Source organism: Octopus sinensis, linkage group LG9, assembly GCF_006345805.1.
Source record: "Octopus sinensis linkage group LG9, ASM634580v1, whole genome shotgun sequence".
Classification (NCBI taxonomy): domain Eukaryota; kingdom Metazoa; phylum Mollusca; class Cephalopoda; order Octopoda; family Octopodidae; genus Octopus; species Octopus sinensis.
Genome location: NC_043005.1, coordinates 93,895,733 through 93,916,115, shown reverse-complemented (window position 1 = coordinate 93,916,115; position 20,383 = coordinate 93,895,733). Strand labels below are relative to the sequence as shown.

Sequence of the window (20,383 nt, the reverse complement as noted above, 5' to 3'; positions counted from 1 at the left end):
AGTTTTTACATAAATAACCAAAGAGTTTTTTTGGTGGGGTGGTGGTTTCTGCTTGCATTTTTTTTGTCACCTCCTTCAGTATATTTTTGGATTCATTTTGATTTTTTTTTAATACAATGCATATCAAATTTTGCATCTTTATAATTGGTATGATTAACACATTCGTCTGTGATTTTGAAATTATTTGCTTAATTATTTTTGTTAATACCCAAACCACGCTGCTATTGTTTCTGCATGTGTGTATATATACATATATATATGTATGTTGAGACTATTATGTTTTAATATTATGGTAATGGAATGTTGGAAATCATTTTGTCTCTTCTTACATTTATGTGATGGGTGTTTAATTTTTATTTTTACATGACTGAACATTAAATTCTTAGGTTTGAAAAGTAATTAGATGTCTTCAGTCAATGTTTATTAAACAAGAATGTGGTAATCCCAAATACTGATGTGACATTCCAGTGAAGGATCTTTTATTAGCAACGAGCTGGTCAGACCACCATTACCATACCTGGCAGTGCACATTAGATATGTTGTCCCCTCTACACTGACCAACCCACTTTCACCTTTGCCCCATATCTTTTTGAAAGTTCAACAGCTTTGTTACATTTGATTAGATCAGCATCAGCTTGTGAAATGTCATCTTTCACAGAACTCCTCCAACACAAGAAAGCTCTTTCCAGCTTGATTTTTGTGATTGAAAAGAGTGGCTAGTGACACATTTGATCTCCTCAGAACTTTTATTTATTTATTCATTAATTCACCAGGGTACAACTGGAGGAGGAGCCCCACCCTCAACTTATCCGGCACCATCTATTTAGTCCTGGTATTTATTACAAGAACTTGCCTTCATGACTACCCTTTAGGTTGTTGTGAGCACTTTTTTAGACACTTGGATGCCACTTGATCCAAGACACAAACAATCAGAACAAATACCACTAGGTATCTGGTTCAGTGTTCTTACTGTTCTAACAATCTATTACCCATGATTGATACTATTTTTATCAACCACAAAAATTTGAAAAGCAGAGTTGCCTCTGACAGAATTTGATCTTAGAGCACAGAGTCAGATTAAATACTCTGGCAGTTCACCAGCAAATCTAATCTAAATTAATTTTTTGGTCAGATAAAAAGATTAGCAATAGTTTTGTCATCCATTATTCATTCCCAAAGCGTGTGTCACAAACTCCATGGAGAGTCACAAGTACCTTAACAACAGTAGCAGCAGTAGTAGTAGTAGTAGCAGCAGCAGCAGTTACATTTCCAAAAGAGGAAAATAAAATTTATCCAACGCTTTGTGATACCCACCCGCTTAAAAGTACCTTTCTTTGTATAATGCAAAATGTCTCATTTTAAATTGTTTGTATTTAAATTAAGATCCTTCCTCTGTGTTTATATAGGAGCCTTGTATTAGGTTACATTCTGAATACCAAATTGATAATGACAAAAAATAAGTCATCAAAATTCTACAATTCTTGATTTTCAAAATTAAATGAAGGCTAGAAACATGGCCAGAGTAGGATTTAGGGTAATGCAAAAGACAAACTTGCAAATACATCTGATTGCTGACTTCAAGTTGCCGTTTCAATTTCACTGTGCCCCTTGACAAAGCTAACTGAGTATAATGATTTCTCTCTACTGAAGAAATTAGTAAATATTATGCTGAATATAGATGTGTATCTCTGTTTTTGGAGTGAGTACATCATGTTGATGTATATTTTAAGAAGTGATGCTCAAGGTGTGGCATCAGAAGTGTGTCCAGCTGTAAAACAAGGCTTCAAAAAGTCCTATCCAAGCCTTTCCAGCAAAACAACATTAAAAAAAAAGCAGTGATGATGATAATGAATTTCTGAATTTTTAAGTAGGACTCTTTAGTTGACTCTACATCTACTAATTATACTCTATACAAGCTTTGATTAGAACAAAGTAGTCACTAAGTGGCATCAGCTAGTTTTGAATTCCTATTGCTGTCTATCAGTTGCCAACATATTTCACATGCTGGGAATTCATAGTTAAATAAACTTAATCAGTTCTTAATTAGTACCAAATAATCCTCATTCTGGTGAACCTCATTAGACTTTACCTCAGTTTAAATTCTCACAAATGTCTCCAGTTAGAGATATCAATTTGATACAGTTGAAGTTTATTGCTCTTCAGACATCATTGAGATGTGGCTGCAATATTGTTTTATAAAGAAAACAAAAGAGTCTCAACTTGAGACACTCTTAAAACACTGTATCCCCTTATCCTTCTTTTGTTGGGGTTTAATTTTTTTTCCTCCTACCTTAACATGTTTGAGTAGGTAAACTTTTGTTTCATTTCCATTTCAACTTGTAGTATCTAATTAGCCAAATTGCTGGCCAGCTTTCTCTGTGTTAATGTACATAGAGCTATTAACTTAGCTCATTAATAATGTTAAATCCTTTTTAATCTTTTGCAATAGTTAATGTAATAATACTCAGTTATTACCTGTAAGTGTTGTTTTCCTATAATTTTGGCCTGCTGTAAAATTTACCACCATTTTGCTTCATGTATCATGCTCCTGTGCAACCAGCTTTAGTATGTAGTTCTACTTGTGTTCCAGCCCAGCCTTCTTTGGTAAAATCCAATCAGGAACAGGGAAACCTCTCTTTGACAATTCAGGAAGAATTTGATCCACTGAAACCTGCATTTGTTTTAAGTAAGACCAATGTGCTAGCACTTCAGCACTTAAGCAAATATGCTGTGCAGCTTTTATTTCAAAATTATTGCCTGATGCACCTTCATCCCATTTCCCCTACTAATCCTTTACTGTTATTGAATGTTTGTTTCTTGTTCATTGATTTTCCTTGTAATTATGCAATTAATATATTAATATGGCATTCAAATTCTTTTTCATGCACTTTTTCCATTTCAATTATTGAGCTCAATCTCCCATTTTCAATCCAGTACATACCTTAGTCGTATGTACAGAAAATTGAAATAAACATGTGCTGTAATAAGTTTTTTCTATTCCTCAAATAGTTTTTAACATATGTTTTATTTTAGAGTCGGCAGTTATCTTCCAATTTAAAAGCTGGTAGATGAATTATTTCAAGTTAGGATTACACCACCAACTCTACAATTTCTCTTCTCCTTCATTCATTTTCTTTGTTAGACTTCTAAGGACAAAATCTCTGTGACAAAATCTCTGGCTAAACACTCCAAAGTTATTTAAATTTAAGGATTCCTACCTGTTTGTGATATAGAAGTTGATAAATGCAAATCTACAGTTCCATCATCTAAAGAGCAGTCCCTTTTAGAATTTAATGTGTGTGTGTGTCTCTCTCTGTATATATATAATGTATGTAAGATGTTTATCAGTTTTCACCAATAAAAAGGTTCATTGGTGTATGTGGGCAGTTCTGTGTGTATTTGGTAGGGAGGAATAGAAGGTGATGGAAAGAGAGGAGTGTGTGATGAGGCCAGACTTGTTTTGAAATGTGTGTACAGATGCAGGAGTGGATAGTGCAGTTCATTGGTTTGACTTAATTGCAGCATGCACTCCCTTAATGAATTCAGATGTTGTAGAGTCAGGAAGCAAATTCCTTTTGGTGTTGAAGTTCATTGTCTCAGTTGACAAATAGTGTTCCCTTAAAGAGTCCTTTTAATTACTTCCGGTAGTACAGTGACATAGCATAGGAAAATAATGCTTTCTTTTTGGTTTAATCTGTTTATATGTTTCTCTTTTGTTCCATTAAGTGCTAACGATGGTTGGTGTTTCTTAATACTCTGTTCAAATTCTAGGAAGGACGTCTTAATCTTATATTTGCATCTTATATTTGGAATGTTTATTAATCATGTTTTCCCTGGATGTGATGATCTCCAGGGTTTCCTCCAGGCATAAGTTACACACTCACAATGTTCTATAGTAAAATCTGGTGTATTTTTATTATAAACCAGTTGGTTGTATGCTTCACTCCATTCCATTTGAGCTTCCAGATGAGCTTAGATAACGATGTACAGTGCTTTTTGTTTCCATTGGAAAATGACATGAGATGGTTGTGTAAATGAATTTTCATGATGTCTCCAGTTTCACGCATACATCTGTATATATCTGTGTGTCTGTCCCTCACTCCACCAGTTGACAATCATGTTGATGTGTTTACTTCCCCATAACTTAGCAGTTTGTCAAAAGATATCGATAGAATAAGTACCAGGCTCAAAAAAAGTACTGGGGTCAATTCATTTGACTAAAAGTTCTACAAGGATATGCCCCAGCATGGTCGCAGTTGAATGACGGAAACAACCATCTCATCAGATATTAGGAGGTAGACATCAAATTATTATGAAATACGTGTAACTCCAGCCAAATGTGTTGAATGCTACTTGGTTTTATTCCTTCACTCACTCGTGTGCACACACACACACACACACACACCATCTTAAGAACAATTAGATATTCTGAGAATTTTTCCCCCATTGTTCATAACTGTTTCTCTCATTTTCCTACTCTTTAATACTAACATCTAAACAACCACCACAATATGCTGTCTACTATATTTTGACTAATGAATGAATATGAAGTTTGTTTATGTTGATATATATATATATATATATATTTTTAAAAACTTAGGCCTTAGGATTACCTTAGATTCGAACTTAACAAAAGCTAACTTCCTTGACGTTACCCTCGATTTAGAAACCTCCCTTTATTACCGGTACCATAAACCTAATGAATCCCTTAGATACATAGATATTAATTCTAACCACCCCAAAAATATATTAGACAACCTAGTGAAAAGTGTCTCCATTAGGATATCTAGCCTCTCTGCCACCGAGGATATCTTTAATGCCACAGCCCCTACTACAACGAGGCCCTGGCCCGCAGTGGCTTTAGAGATAAGATCACCTACATTAGCATAGCTCCACACCCACCCAAGAATAATAGGCGAAGACACATTAGCTGGTACAACCCCCCTTCAACCGTGAAGTTTCAACACCTGTAGCTAAAATTTTCTTCACTCTCTTACAAAAACACTTCCCCACCCAACATAAGTACTATACAATCCTTAATAAGAACACCATTAGACTCTCCTACTCCACCACACCCAATCTAGCTAGGAACCTAGCCAACAATAACGTCAAAAAACTTAATAAATCTACTTTTTCCGAAGCCCATCCAGCATCCGACAGCAACTGCAATTGCCCTGATAAGACTACTTGCCCCCTCAACAACAACTGCCTACAGAAAGATCTTGTCTACATATGCGATGTACGATCAGGCCCCGATGATAAAAGAAAATCGTACATCGGAATGACCTCAAATAGTTTTAAGACTCACTGGTACGCCCACACACATTCATTCCGGCGACCTGACAAATCTAACCAGACTACTCTCGCCACCCATATCTGGCACCTTAAAAGGAACTCCATCCCCTTCAAGATCAAGTGGAGACTACTCCAGAGAGTGCGTTCTTACACGGGAGGCCATACTTGCTGTGACCTTTGCATTTCTGAGAGATTGGAGATTTTATTTGCCAAAGGCCCTCTCCTCAACAAGATCTCGGAACACTCCCCAAACTTTATGCACAAAATCTATGCAAACAACAAAAATTACAGACCCACCCGACTGACGACACCCCACCCACAAAACCCCCCACCCCACCACACCACCGTTCCTTCATCACCCCCAATTACCTTCTCTCCTAAGACTATATACATATCATCATCATCATCATTTAGCATATATGCAAAATGAGAAAATGGAGAAACATACCTAAATCAATCATCAGCCATCAGATAATGCCCAATCAATACTTTATTAAACCATTACACAACAGTAATGATATTATACATAATATATTACAAATATAACAAGACATAGAAATAGAAATAGAAAATACATTTACATTGTAGCTGACAGCTGTTTCGGCCGTGAAGACAGGTATGTCCCATTTAACCTATTAGCCATATAAAGCAGGTATAAATGAGACGTTAACAAGAATGTCTCACGGCCTCTTCAGAGAATTTAATGTAAGTATGAAAAAAATTTACATATAAATATAAATATGTGTGCATAGACACTCATATTTCTACACATATATATATACACAATAATACAATATAAACAATATAGATCAATATACATTAACAAACACAATAATGTTCCATATTGAACTCATAGTTCTATAACCAACATCAAGGAAATACATGTACACTCACATTTAAAGCAGGCATATATATTTAACAGTCCAGTCTATTAAAATGTATAACCACACAAAAAGTCAATAAAATTAATATTAATATTAATAATAATAATAATAATAACAAGCATGATTGTACCATGTAAAGCAAGCGGACATCCACATATATACTCAATAAGTCAAATTCTTCTGCCCGCATGGTATTGATTTTCATAGATAGATTCGATTGGCTTATAGTTTTAAATTTGAATCACAATGGAAATTTTATGGTTAGTTAGCCAGGAAACATACACACGCGCACACACATCGACAGATCGTGCGCACATACATGCATAGTTATATGTATACACACACACCCACACACATACACACAGACATAGCCACATACACAACCAAATCATAAATAAATAAATAATATAAGAGGTAGTATCGATATGCACATATATGTATATATGTGCATATATATGTATGTTTGCATATGTATATGTACATATGTATGTGTATGCGTGTATATGTGTGTATGTGTATATATGTGCATATGTATGTATGCGCGTGTATGTATATATGTATGTATATATATATACATGTGTTTGTATGCGTGTATATGTATTTATGTATGTATGTGTGTACATGTGTATATATTTATATGTATGTATATACATATGTATATGTTTATGCTGGTATATATATATATGCATATATGTGTATTTATATGTGTGTATGTATGTATATGTGTATATATATATATGCATGTATGTATTTATGTATGTATATATGTGTGTATGTGTATATGCATGTATATTATGTATTCGTATGTGTATTTGTATATAAATGTGTGTATGTGTGTATGCATGTATATTTGTGTATGGATGTATGTATATATATATATATATATATATATATATATATATATATATATTATATATATATATATATTATATGGACATGTAGATTTATGTATGGGTATATATATATATGTGTAGATGTATATGTATGTAGGTGTATGTATGTGCATGTACGTATATGTGTGTATGTATATGCATGTGTGTATTTATATATGCATATATGTATTTATATGCGTATATATATTTATATACACATATGTTTTTATATGTGTTTATATATGCGTGTATATATTTATGTGTGTGTTTGTGTGTACATATGTATATTTATGTATGTGTTTATATATGCATAATTATGTATATGGGTATATTTATGCATGTATACTTATGTGTATTTGTATGTGTATATATATATATATGTATATATATATATATATATGTGTGTGTGTGTGCGTGTGTATGTAGGTGTATGTATTGATTTTGATTTTGATTTTTCCAGTTTCAGCTCATGAGCTGTGGCCATGCTCGGGCACCGCCATTTGGTGTTGCTACATGATTTTACCTCACGAATGCTTTTTAGCAACTGCCATTTGGTGCATGAGAGAGTTCAATGCAGCTGACCTCATCTGCACCTCCTGCCGTGAAGTTGGTTCATCCGGGACACCTGACAGGAAGAGATCCAGTCCTACTTTAAAGACATCCGCATCTACACCATGCAGGTCCCTCAGGTTCTTCGGGAGGATATTGAAAAGCTGTGGACCTCTGAAGCCCAGGCTATCACAGTATCTTGTCTTACATCTTGATGGCAAATTTGGAGTCCTTTGTACCACGCAGTGGCGCCCAGTTCTGGCATTTGTGTGACTCTCGATGCCAAAGTTTGGGACAAGTCCTTCCAGGATCTTCCAGATATATATTATGGCATATCTTTCTCGCCTACACTCCAAGGAATAGAGTTTTAATCTCTTGAGTCTTTCCCAGTAGCTATATGCTGCACAGAGGCTATCTTCTTCGTGTAGCTTCGTTGGATCGCCTCAAGTTCTGTGATCAACTTGACACTGGATGGTGACCATAGCTGAGAGCAATAGTCAAAGTGGCTTAGGACAAGTGTCTTCCAGAGGACCATCATGGTTTCTTGTTCTCTTGTTCTAAAGGTTCTAAGAATCCATCCAGCCAGCCGTGACCATAGTATATGTATATATATATATGTGTGTGTGTATGTATATATGTGTGTGTGTGTGTGTATATATATGTGTGTGTGTGTGTGTGTGTATGTATATATGTGTGTGTGTGTATGTATATATATATGTATGTATGTGTATGTGCATATGTATGTATACATATGTATATTCGCATGTGTATATATGTGTGTTTGTATGTATATTTATTTTATGTTTTTTCATGTATATTTATCTATTCCCTCCACCTAACAATAACAAACTGCCTACCTCTTCTGGACCACCAAAAAGCAATTGTCTTCTAATTTACCTAAAATCCCATCCCATATATCTGTTTCTATTCATTATTCTATTTATTTATTCATTTATTTATTTTCTCACTGATTCTTCTCATTTCAAAAGACACTCTGGCCTTTTGACCACTCCCCTAAGAACAATAGCTTGTGCCTGTTTATCTCCTAAATACCAATCTACCCAAAAAACGTCCCCCACCACCACTCCATTAAATCTGCCTAAATACATAAATACCAGAACTTATTTTGACAGCCAGCTTCCTGAAGATTTCATATGAATGAAACAGTTCTAGTCCTGTAGAAGCTCCTTCTATAAAATAAATTACTTTACTCTGCTATGTATTGAGTACCTTATTTACTGTGGTTAACCCCGACTCAACCCGGGACCTACATACATATATATATTTATGAAGATAGTTGTGTGAAAAAGTGCCACACCCTAGCGGTTGAGGGAACCTGTGGAAGAGGCAGACCCAGGAAAACCTGGGACGAGGTGGTGAAGCACGACCTTCGAACTTTAGGTCTCACTGAGGAAATGACTAGAGACCGAGACCTCTGGAAGTGTGCTGTGCGCGAGAAGACCCGGCAGGACAAGTGAGTCCATAACCCGTGGCCTTCTACATGGGATGGAGCCAGCCTACGTATGCATACCTTCCTTCTTGGGACACAAAACTCTACTTGTGAAGACGTGTTGAGGCAAGTGAGGATCAGAATCGAAATCGATCAATGGAAATTGCGGATGTGCTACCAGTGCCGGTGGCATGTCGAAACTCTGCTTGTGAAGACCCGTTGAGGCAAGTGAGGATCAGAATCGAAATCGATCAATGGAAATTGCAGATGTGTTACCAGTGCCGGTGGCATGTAAGAGAACTTTCCGTTTCGCGACCGTTGCCAGCACCTCCCCGTTTCGTGTCCGTTGCCAGCCTCGCCTGGCCCTCGTGCCGGTGGCACATAAAAAGCACCATCCGTTCGTGGCCGTTTGCCAGCTCTGTCTGGCACCAGTGCGGGTGGCACGTAAAAAGCACCCACTACACTCACGGAGTGGTTGGCGTTAGGAAGGGCATCCAGCCGTAGAAACACTGCCAGATTTGACTGGGCCTGATGAAGCCTTCTGGCTTCACAGACTCCAGTAGAACCGTCCAACCCATGCTAGCATGGAAAACGGACGCTAAACGATGATGATGATGATGATACAGTTCCGGTTCTCGCAGAGAAAGACGTGTTTTGCCTTTGCTCTGTAAAAAAAACAGAAAAGTTTGCATAAATCGGCGAAATAATCTACTGAAAGTAACAAAACGTAAAACTTTAACTCATAAAGTCTACTACAACACATTGGTTAAAAATATATTAATCAAAAACGTAATATATTTTGCCTGAAGCCAAATGTAATACAGTAAATTTCATTTCGCCGAAAACGCACATGGTGGCAACTCATTAAATTAATTTATCTCCTGTAAGAAAGAAAAAGAAACATCTCTCCTGTGAAGGAAAATAATTCCGTAAAGCACGAAAATTCAGACTGCATCGTTGTGATAAGTATCACTTTCATCTTCTATTTCATATTTTATTTATTATTCTATTTCCCTTAACTTAAGCTAGCATCTCCGTTAAAATTTACGAAGCCATTTTTTGTTTACATTCGGAGAATAACTCTCTTTCAATCTCTGTTCTCTCGTTTTTCATACCTCTATCTTCTTGTAATTAGCTTTAGGATTAAATAACCCCTTCTTTTCCACACTTTAATATATTTTAATATATTTTCCTCACTTTCTTTTCTTCCACCTTCTCTCTCTCTCCGTTTGTGTATATATGTGTGTGTGTGTGCATGTGTATGTATATATGTATACGTATATATGCATAAACGCGAACTTTAAGAAACTTTAATAATCTTTCAGTCTTTATTTTAGAATCTATTATTTCCTATTTCTATCTCATCTCTCGTCTTTATTTCAGAATCTATTATTTCCTATTTCAGCTTTCCTGTTAATAATCTCTCATTTTTCCTAATCTTTCATTTTTATCTCAGTTTCGTAACCCCCTCTCTTTCCTCTCTTTAATAATCTTTCATTTTCTTAATCCTTCATTTTTATTGCAGCTTTGTAACCCCCTCTCTTTCCTCTCTTTAATAATCTTTCATTTTCTTAATCTTTCATTTTCTTAATCTTTCATTTTCTTAATCCTTCTTTTTTATTGCAGCTTCGTAACCCCCTCTCTTTCTTCTCTTTCTCCCTCTGTCTCTTTACTTCTCTCTATCACACCATCTCTCTTCTTTCAGCCGTTCAATCTTTCCTTGTCTCTTCACTTCTCCACTTCTCTCTGTCACAATTTTTCCTCTCTCACCTTCTCAATTTCTCTAAATATATAGTCGCACAGCTCTCAATCTCTCTAAATACACAGTTACTTTCCTTCTCACTTTCTTTCTCTGTCTTCTCCACCCTCCATCACACTATTAAATTTTAAATATAATTAGATAGATAAATTAGATATAATAGATAGATATAATTAAATAGATAAATAAATATAATTAGACAGATTTAAATAGGTAGATAAATATATAGTCGCACAGCTCTCAATCTCTCTAAATACACAGTCACTTCCCTTCTCACTTTCTTTCTCTACTATGGTCGTTCCTAAATTTTGCTATATATATATATATATATATATATATATATATATTATATTGATTGATTGATTGATTGATTCTAGTTTCAGCTTATGAGCTGTGGCCATGCTGGGGCACCGCCATTTGGTGTTGCTACTTGGTTTCACTTCATGGAGGCTTTCTAGCAACTGCTATTTGGTGCATGAGAGAGTTCGATGCAGCTGCCCTCATCTGCCCCTCCTGCCGTGAAGTTGGTTCATCTGGGACACCTGACAGGAAGAGATCCAGCTCCATTTTAAAGACATCTGTATCCACCCCATGCAGGTCTCTCAGGTTCTTCGGGAGGATATTGAAGAGCTGTGGGCCTCGGAAGCCCAGGCTATCACAGAATCTTGTCCTACATCTTGATGGCAAGTTTGGAGTCCTAGGCACCACGCAGTGGCGCCCAGTTCTGGCATTTGCGTAACTCTCGATGCCAAAGTTCAGGACACTTCCCTCCAGGATCTTCCAGATGTATATTATGGCATATCTTTCCCGCCTACGCTCCAGGGAATATAATTTTAATCTCTTGAGTCTTTCCCAGTAGCTTACATTCTGCATAGAGGCTATCTTCTTCGTGTAGCTTCGTTGGATCGCCTCAAGTTCTGTGATCAACTTGACACTGGATGGTGACCATAGCTGAGAGCAATAGTCAAAGTGACTTAGGACAAGTGTCTTCCAGAGGACCATCATGGTTCTTGTTCTCTTGTTCTAAAGGTTCTAAGAATCCATCCAGCCAGCCGTCTGCATTTCATTGTCAGTTTAGCAACATGTACATGAAAGGTCGCGTCATCACTCATGTGAATACCCAGGTCACGCACTGATTGTGCCTCTGGGATTGCAATCCCTCCGGGTCCAGTGTATTCATTGGGTATTGCATTCAGTTTTGCATGCTGATAGTATAAAGCTTGAAACTTTCCAGCATTGAACTGCATGCTATTCTTTTCAGCCCACTTGTATATTTCGTCCAGCTCACATTGCAGGTGTTTAGTGTCCTCAGGGTTCTGTATTGCCTGTGAAACTTTTGTATCATCTGCATAACTTGTGATCGTGGCTCTCTGCGTGGCTGAGGGCATGTCTGAGAGGGCCATTATGAACAGTAGTGGTCCCAGAACAGTGCCCTGCGGAACACCGCTCACTATTTGTGTGTTAATGGAGGTGGCCCCATTGGCTACTACCACCTGACTTCTATCCTCCAGAAAGTCATGAAGCCATTCTCCCAGTTTTCCAACTATGTTGAGATCACGCAGTTTGTGACATATCATTCCATGATCGACTTTATCAAAGGGCTTTGCAAAGTCGAGATATATCACTTCCACATTTGAGTGGTTGAGCAGCCGTTTCAGCACCCAGTCATAGTGTTGTAGGAGCTGAGTTAAACAGCTTCTCCCTGGTCGGAAACCATGTTGGGTGTCGGGCAGCAAGTCATTCTCTTCAAGGAAGGTGATCAGCTTCCTTCTGATTTCGTTCCATGACCTTGCTGATGTGTGAGGTCAGAGAGATAGGTCTATAGTTCTTGGCTTCCGCTCTGCTACCTCCTTTATGAATGGGGCATATTTTACCTTCCTTCAGTTTTCCTGGAAGTTTGCCAGCTGCAAGGAAGCTCTGAAAGAGGAACTGCAGTGGTCTTGCTAGGACTCTCTTACATGCTTTTAGGAGGATTGCCGGGAATCCATCGGGGCCAGTAGCTGAGTCTGTTTTCATTTCATCTATAGCCTTGGTTACATCGTCTTCCTTTATATCGATGTAATCTATCGTCGCCGCCTCTGATTTTATATCTGCAGTGGTAAAAAAGTCAGTTGGATTGGTGATTTGGAGATGCCCAAGGGGTGGAGTGAAAACACTCTTGAATTGCTCATTCAGTATTTCACTTACCCTCATTGGTTTTCCTGTAAGTGTGCCATCCTTTTCGAGGAGTGGCCCTATTCTACAGTGCACTGTAGCTGTTTCTGGCATACCTGTAGAAAGCTCTGGGGTTAGATTTTATGTTTTCTATAGCCCAGGCTTCTTTGTCTGCTCTTTCTTTTTCATGGGAGAGTTGCAGACATTTTTCGATTTCAACAGTTTTATTTTTAGGCGGGACTTTTCACTGCTTTCAATCTGTTTGTTTAGGCGATTTGAAAATTTCGTACGCCGTCTCATTAAAATTTTCCTCTCTCTGGGGATTTTGTTCTTGTGTACAGTGGCTTTCTCTCTGGGACACATTTGTAGCATATGGCTTGCATTACAGACATGAATTGTTGAAGTTTCACGTCGATGTCTGGCGAGGAGAGACATTTAGGCCAGTTTTGTTTGAGGATCTCTTTCTCAATTTGTTTCCAGTTTGCCTTATGGTAGTTCAAGCTGGAAAGATTTTGAGGGTTTCTTGTAGGCTGCATGTCCGTGCTCTCTTTTGGCCCGTACATGGTCAGCTCTATCATGTTGTGATCCGAGAGTAGTGTCGGTGTCACTTTCACATTATGGATGAGATCCATGTCATTTGTGAAGCAGAGATCCAGTGTGTTACCTGCCCTGGTTGTTGGAGTATTACCTGCTCCATGTACAGGTGTTGATGAGGTTCAGGAGGGACCTCGCCTGTCCTCGTTCACATCTTGTCATTCCTGGGAGAGAAAGGCCCTCGGGCCATCTGACATTGGGCAGATTGAAGTCTCCCATAAGAAGCACACCTATGTGTTGTTCTAATGTGGTTAGAACTTCTTCTATTTTTATAAGGCAGTCTTCAAACTTGCCCACATGGCTTGGGGCATCTGGAGGGCGATATGTAACAGACACAACTACATCAAGTTGCCTAATATGTACAATTAGTGTGTCACACACCGAGTTTGAGTATGACAAGAGGACCTGGGGTGTGAGGTCCTCCCGGATGTACATAGCAACACCTCCATGACTCCTTTCTTTCCTGTCGGTCCGTAGTACAGCATACTGTGGTATGTGTAACTCCGCATCTGCTATGTCCGGTTTCAGGTGCGTTTCTGTAAGTGCTATGCATAAGGCTGATTGCATGCAACAAAGTCTCTCAGGAACGGGATCTTTGTCCTGTTATGAGTGTTTGCAGTCCTCTGATGTTCAGTAGGAGCATCGAGGTGAAGTGTACGTTGTTGCCGGCGGTGTCCATCCTGTGTCTGTTTGCTGTGGTGGTCTGGTATATAGTGGGTAGTCCCACCTGCGGGCTTGGGTTTGATGAAGCCAGGTCAGCTGCTGTACAATCTTTTGTGCCATGCACAAAAAAGACTGTTGCTCAGCAGCTGCTCTTTCGACAACATCATGTTGGCGGTTTGTGGCGCGCACAACATCTGCGTACCTCCGCTTTGGGGCAGGTGGTGCGTGGTCCATCCCTTTTCTTTGTGTTGATGGTTTGTCCATCTGCCTCGTGTCTCTGTGGAGGGTCCCCGATGTGCAAAGCGGCAGCCTGCACCTTCCTTTCCATGCCAGCAGGAACCTCTCAGGTAGAACATACACACCCGTGTGCGCTGTTTGGTTCCATCCTTTGCGGTTCCACTTCTATTCCTGGTTGTTTCACCCTTTGGTCCTGCTTGAGCTTTTTCTTTTCCTTTAGCTCTTCCAGTCCTTCTTTTAGTTCTTCTTCCTCCCTCTACCTCTTCACCGGGTTCTCCGTCTCCATGGCCCTTGCTGCCGGTTGGAGAACTTGCACCTGGGTTCACTGGGTTCACTTCCCGGGCAGGTTTCTCATTCAAAACCTCCTCCCGAGCGTCCACCAGGTGGGGGTGACTTCTTTCATCGTCTCCATTCTTGCCATCTTTGCCCCGCTCGTTCTCAAAGATGGCATCAAGTGCGCCAATGTGCGACCGTACAAGCGCATATGAGCGCACGAATTCCCGTCTCTTTCGCTCCATCTGAGCCGCTGTCCTCTTGTAGCCTCTGCTCTTCAGCGCAGCCGCAATCACCTCGCTAGGGCTATCTCCGCCGGCGCACTCCCATGCTCGTACGAATAAATCCAGCTCGTCACGTCTCCATGCTCTGGACATGCTGGATAATCCGTCTGTCCGTTTATCTATCTAATTATGTTCGAGAGAAGACAGGAAGATATTAAGGCTAATTAGAAGATAGAGTACTTGAAAAAGAAATATTAACAATATTAAAGTTTGTGGGTAAAAACGTTATTTAATCTTAAGGCTAATTAGGGGATAGAGTATCTGAAAATGTATTAGCAATATTAATATTATATTAGAGTGTGGGTAAAAACGTTATTTAATCTTAAGGCTAATTAGGAGATAGAGTATCTGAAAATATATTAGCAATGTTAATATTATATTAGAGTGTGGGTAATATTAAACGTTATTTAATTTAATCTTAAGGCTAATTAGAAGATAGAGTATCTGAAGAATTATTAACAATATTAAAACAATATTAAACGTTATTTAATTTAATCTTAAGGCTAGTTAACAATAATTATTAACAATATTAAACAATATTAAACGTTATTTAATTTAATTTAATTTAATCCTAAGGCTAATTAGACGTTATTAATATTAAACGTTATTTAATTTAATCTTAAGGCTAATTAGAAGATAGAGTATCTGAAAAATTATTATATCGAGAACAGATATTGAAAATGTAGATAAACAAAATTATATTAGAGTGTGGGTAATATTAAACGTTATTTAATTTAATCTTAAGGCTAATTAGAAGATAGAGTATCTGAAAAATTATTAACAATATTAAAACAATATTAAACGTTATTTAATTTAATCTTAAGGCTAATTAACAATAATTATTAACAATATTAAACAATATTAAACGTTATTTAATTTAATCTTAAGGCTAATTAGACGTTATCAATATTAAACGTTATTTAATTTAATTTAATCTTAAGGCTAATTAGAAGATAGAGTATCTGAAAAATTATTATATCGAGAACAGATATTGAAAATGTAAACAAACAAAATAACGATCGCAACTTTAACTAAGATGTGGGCCTGAGTGAAGGATAAAATAGAATAATAAATAAAATATGAAATAGATGAAAGTGATACTTAATCCAACAATGTGGTCTGGGGTTTTTTTTTGGTTTACGGGATTTTTTTCAGGAGAGATGCTTCTTTTTTCTTTCTTGCAGGAGATAACTTGATTCAGTTATTTTTGCACCATGTGCGTTTCGGCGAAAATGAAAATTACTGTGTATATGTATATATTTATATATATATTTTTTTAAATATTTTTTAACCAAAGTGTTGTAGTGATCTCTATGACTTAGAGTTTTACGTTTTGCAACTACAGTGGGTTATTTCGCCGATCTATGCAAACTTTTTCACAGAGAAGAGGCAATACGTCTCTCTCTGTTGAAACCGGATATATATATATATATGTATATTGTATATATGTATATATGTATATATATATGTATGTATATATGTATATATGTGTATATATGTATATATGTATATATGTGTATATATGTATATATATATATATATGTATATATGTATATATGTATATATATGTATATATGTATATATGTGTATATGTATATATGTGTATATATGTATATGTGTATATATGTATATGTATATATATGTATATATGTATATATATGTATATATATATATATATATATATGTATATATATGCATATATATATATATATGTATATATATATATATATATATACATATATATATATCTCTTATTATAAAAGGCAGATTTTATCTGCCTCCCTTTGGGAGTTATACAAATCTACAATATAGGATTTCTTCAATTACAATTTACCTAGCATTTTTAAGAGTACAATGCATCGCGTCATGCCAGGTCCAGTTTTTAAAATTTAAACTCCAATTAATCAAAATTTACAGAAAACTCACATTCTCGTGTGTGTGTCAAATGCTTTTCTTAGTCTGGTTTACACCACACGCAAACGCACACACACAGTGGGCAACAAATAAAATGAAAGTAATTCACTTACTGTAGTGAGTGATTCTTTCACTCTGCCTCCCACTTCCTCTTTCCACACATAGACACGCAAATATATAAATAAAATTGTAAGCTAATGTGCATGTGTGTGAGTGTGTGTGTGTGCGCATGTGTGTGTGTGTGTGAGGGTGCGTGTGTGTGTGTGTGCATGTGCGTGAGTGTGTGACAGGAAAGTTTTTTACGACGAATATAAGACCTATATCCAAGTAGCAGAAAGATAAGACAGTAAGGTGTGATTTGAGGGAGATTTGGCTGCTATTTCTACCATGTATAGCTGCCATGTAGGGGTCTCCCTCATAGGCTCATACATACATATATACATAGATAAGACAGTAAGGTGTGATTTGGGGGAAATTTGGCTGCTATTTCTACCAGGTCTAGCTACCATGTAGAGGTCCCCCTCATTGGCTCATATATATATACATACATAAGACAGTAAGGTGTGATTTTAGGGAGATTTGGCTGCTGTTTCTACGAGGTCTGTTAGGCCTTCTCATGTAAACTCAAGCTTTCTCATGCCTTGAACATAAGACCAAAGCAGAGAATGTATTCTTTTATTCTTCTGCTTTTTCCAGCCATTGGTCTGTGGCCATGCTGGGGCAATGCCTTGAAGAATTGTAGTTTAATGAATCAACTCCAGTTTTATTTTTGTAAGCATTGTACTTATTCTATCTGTTTCCTTTGTCAAACCACTAGGTGACAGGGATGTAAACAAACCAACATTCGTTGTCAAGCAGTGGTGGAGGACAATCACAAGCACAGACACGCACACACACACTACATGCATACACATATACACACATACATACATACATACATACATATATATATATGTGTGTATATATATATTGCAGCGTGGAAGGTGTTTGTAAGCCATTTAAGAAACACACAAAACCGTTACATTCACTTCAACATTTAAATTTAATTTGCCAAAATATTTTCGTTGCTTTGAGACCGCGACTTGTTCACTGACAAAAATATCGTGCTAACAGGTCGCGGTCTCAAAGCGACGAAAATATTTTGACAAATTAAATTTAAATGTTGAAGTGAATCTAACGGTTTTTGTGTGTTTCTTAAATGGCTTATAAACACCTTCAACGCTGCAACTGTTTTCGTTCCAGCACACGATCTCAGATCAAGTCACTCGCTATGCAAGTACATCTCTGTAACTATATATATATATATGTATATATTATATATATATATATATATATATATATATATATATATGTATATTGGTAAAAACAGTAAGATAACAAAAGAAAGAAAGAGACCTCAATATTATGTAAATAGAGGAAATCTTTATATATAAAAGTGAGGTTGTGTGTCTGTCTCCTACGATTTAGATTCCTAACTACTCCCACATTTTGCGGTGCAGTTTAACCAAAACCGGGTATCTTATAGTCGTGATTCATATCGAGACCGTCTGGGTATTAGCGCGCGTCTACGATGAGTCTACGATTTAAAAAAAAATTTACCATCAATTTTTCCCATTTTTAATCCATTTTGACATATATAAGGGAAGTAACTCTCTAAAATTTATTATTAAATCTCAGAACGTAAAAAGCTACAGTAACACCCCTCCCCCTTTGTGGTTAGCCATATTGAGATGGCTATTATACTTTACATCTCTAAAAATGCTTATATAATTATTTCCCTTACAAACCCGAGCAACGCCGGGCGATACTGCTAGTATATATATATATATATATATATACATATATATGTATATATATGTATATATCTATATATCTATATATCTATATATATATATATATATATATATATATATATATATAATATATACATATTGATGGATTTATTGATTGATTCTAGTTTCAGCTCATGAGCTGTGGCCATGCTGGGGCACCGCCATTTGGTGTTGCTACATGGTTTTACTTCACAAAAGCTTTTTAGCAACTGCCATTTGGTGCATGAGAGAGTTCGATGCAGCTGCCCTCATCTGCACCTCCTGCCGTGAAGTTGGTTCATCTGGGATATCTGACAGGAAGAGATCCATTTTCATTTTAAAGACATCTGCATCCACCCCATGCAGGTCTCTTAGGTTCTTCGGGAGGATATTGAAGAGCTGTGGGCCTCGGAAGCCCAGGCTATCACAGTATCTTGTCCTACATCTTGATGGCAAATTTGGAGTCCTAGGCACCACGCAGTGGCGCCCAGTTTTGGCATTTGTGTAACTCTCAATGCCAAAGTTTGAGACAAGTCCCTCCAAGATCTTCCAGATGTATATTATGGCATATCTTCCTCGCCTACGCTCCAAGGAATAGAGTTTTAATCTCTTGAGTCTTTCCCAGTAGCTTATATTCTATATAGAGGCTATCTTCTTCGTGTAGCTACGTTGGATCGCCTCAAGTTCTGTGATCAACTTGACACTGGATGGTGACCATAGCTGAGAGCAATAGTCAAAGTGGTTTAGGACAAGTGTCCTCCAGAGGACCATCATTGTTTCTTGTTCTCTTGTTCTAAAGGTTCTGAGAATCCATCCGGCCAGTCGTCTACATTTCATTGCCAATTTAGAACATGTACACGAAAGGTTGCGTCATCACTCATGTAAATACCCAGGTCACACACTGATTCTGCCTCTGGGATTGCAATTCCTCCGGGTCCAGTGTATTCATTGGGTATTGCATTTAGTTTCGCATGCTGATAGTATAAAGCTTGAAACTTTTCAGCATTGAACTGCATGCTATTCTTTCCAGCCCACTTGTATATTTTGTCCAGCTCACATTGCAGGCGTTTAGTGTCCTCAGGGTTCTTTATTGCCTGTGAAACTTTTGTATCATCTGCATAACTTGTGATCGTGGCTCTCTGCGTGGCTGAGGGCATATCTGAGAAGGCCATTATGAACAGTAGTGGTCCCAAAACAGTGCCCTTCGGAACACCGCTCACTATTTGGCTACTACCACCTGACTTCTATCTTTCAGAAAGTCATGAAGCCATTCTCCCAGTTTTCCAACTATGTTGAGATCACGCAGTTTGTGACATATCATTCCATGATCGACTTTATCAAAGGGCTTTGCAAAGTCGAGATATATCACTTCCACATTTGAGTGGTTGAGCAGTTGTTTCAGCACCCAGTCATAGTGTTGTAGGAGCTGAGTTAAGCAGCTTCTCCCTGGTCGGAAACCATGTTGGGTGTCGGGCAGCAAGTCATTTTCTTCAAGGAAGGTGATCAGTTTCCTTCTGACTATTCATTCCATGACCTTGCTGATGTGTGAGGTCAGAGAGATAGGTCTATAGTTCTTGGCCTCCACTCTGCTACCTCCTTTATGAATAGGGCATATTTTACCTTCCTTCAGTTTTCTTGGAAGTT

At 37.4% G+C, this 20,383-nt stretch overlaps 1 protein-coding gene across 3 annotated transcripts in view; it reads left to right on the top strand.

Annotated features, from left to right (window-relative positions):
• The window catches only part of LOC115215827 (inositol polyphosphate 5-phosphatase OCRL), a 169,801-nt gene that overhangs the window by 59,523 nt on the left and 89,895 nt on the right, over positions 1–20,383 (top strand). For 2 of the 3 annotated variants that reach the window (XM_029785146.2, XM_036506172.1), the window contains one exon: positions 2,591–2,686. The exons of the other annotated variant lie outside the window; for it this stretch is intronic. In XM_029785146.2, the coding sequence (XP_029641006.1) occupies positions 2,591–2,686 (96 nt within the window). The remainder of the gene's footprint in view (positions 1–2,590; positions 2,687–20,383) is intronic. 3 annotated transcript variants of the gene reach the window in all.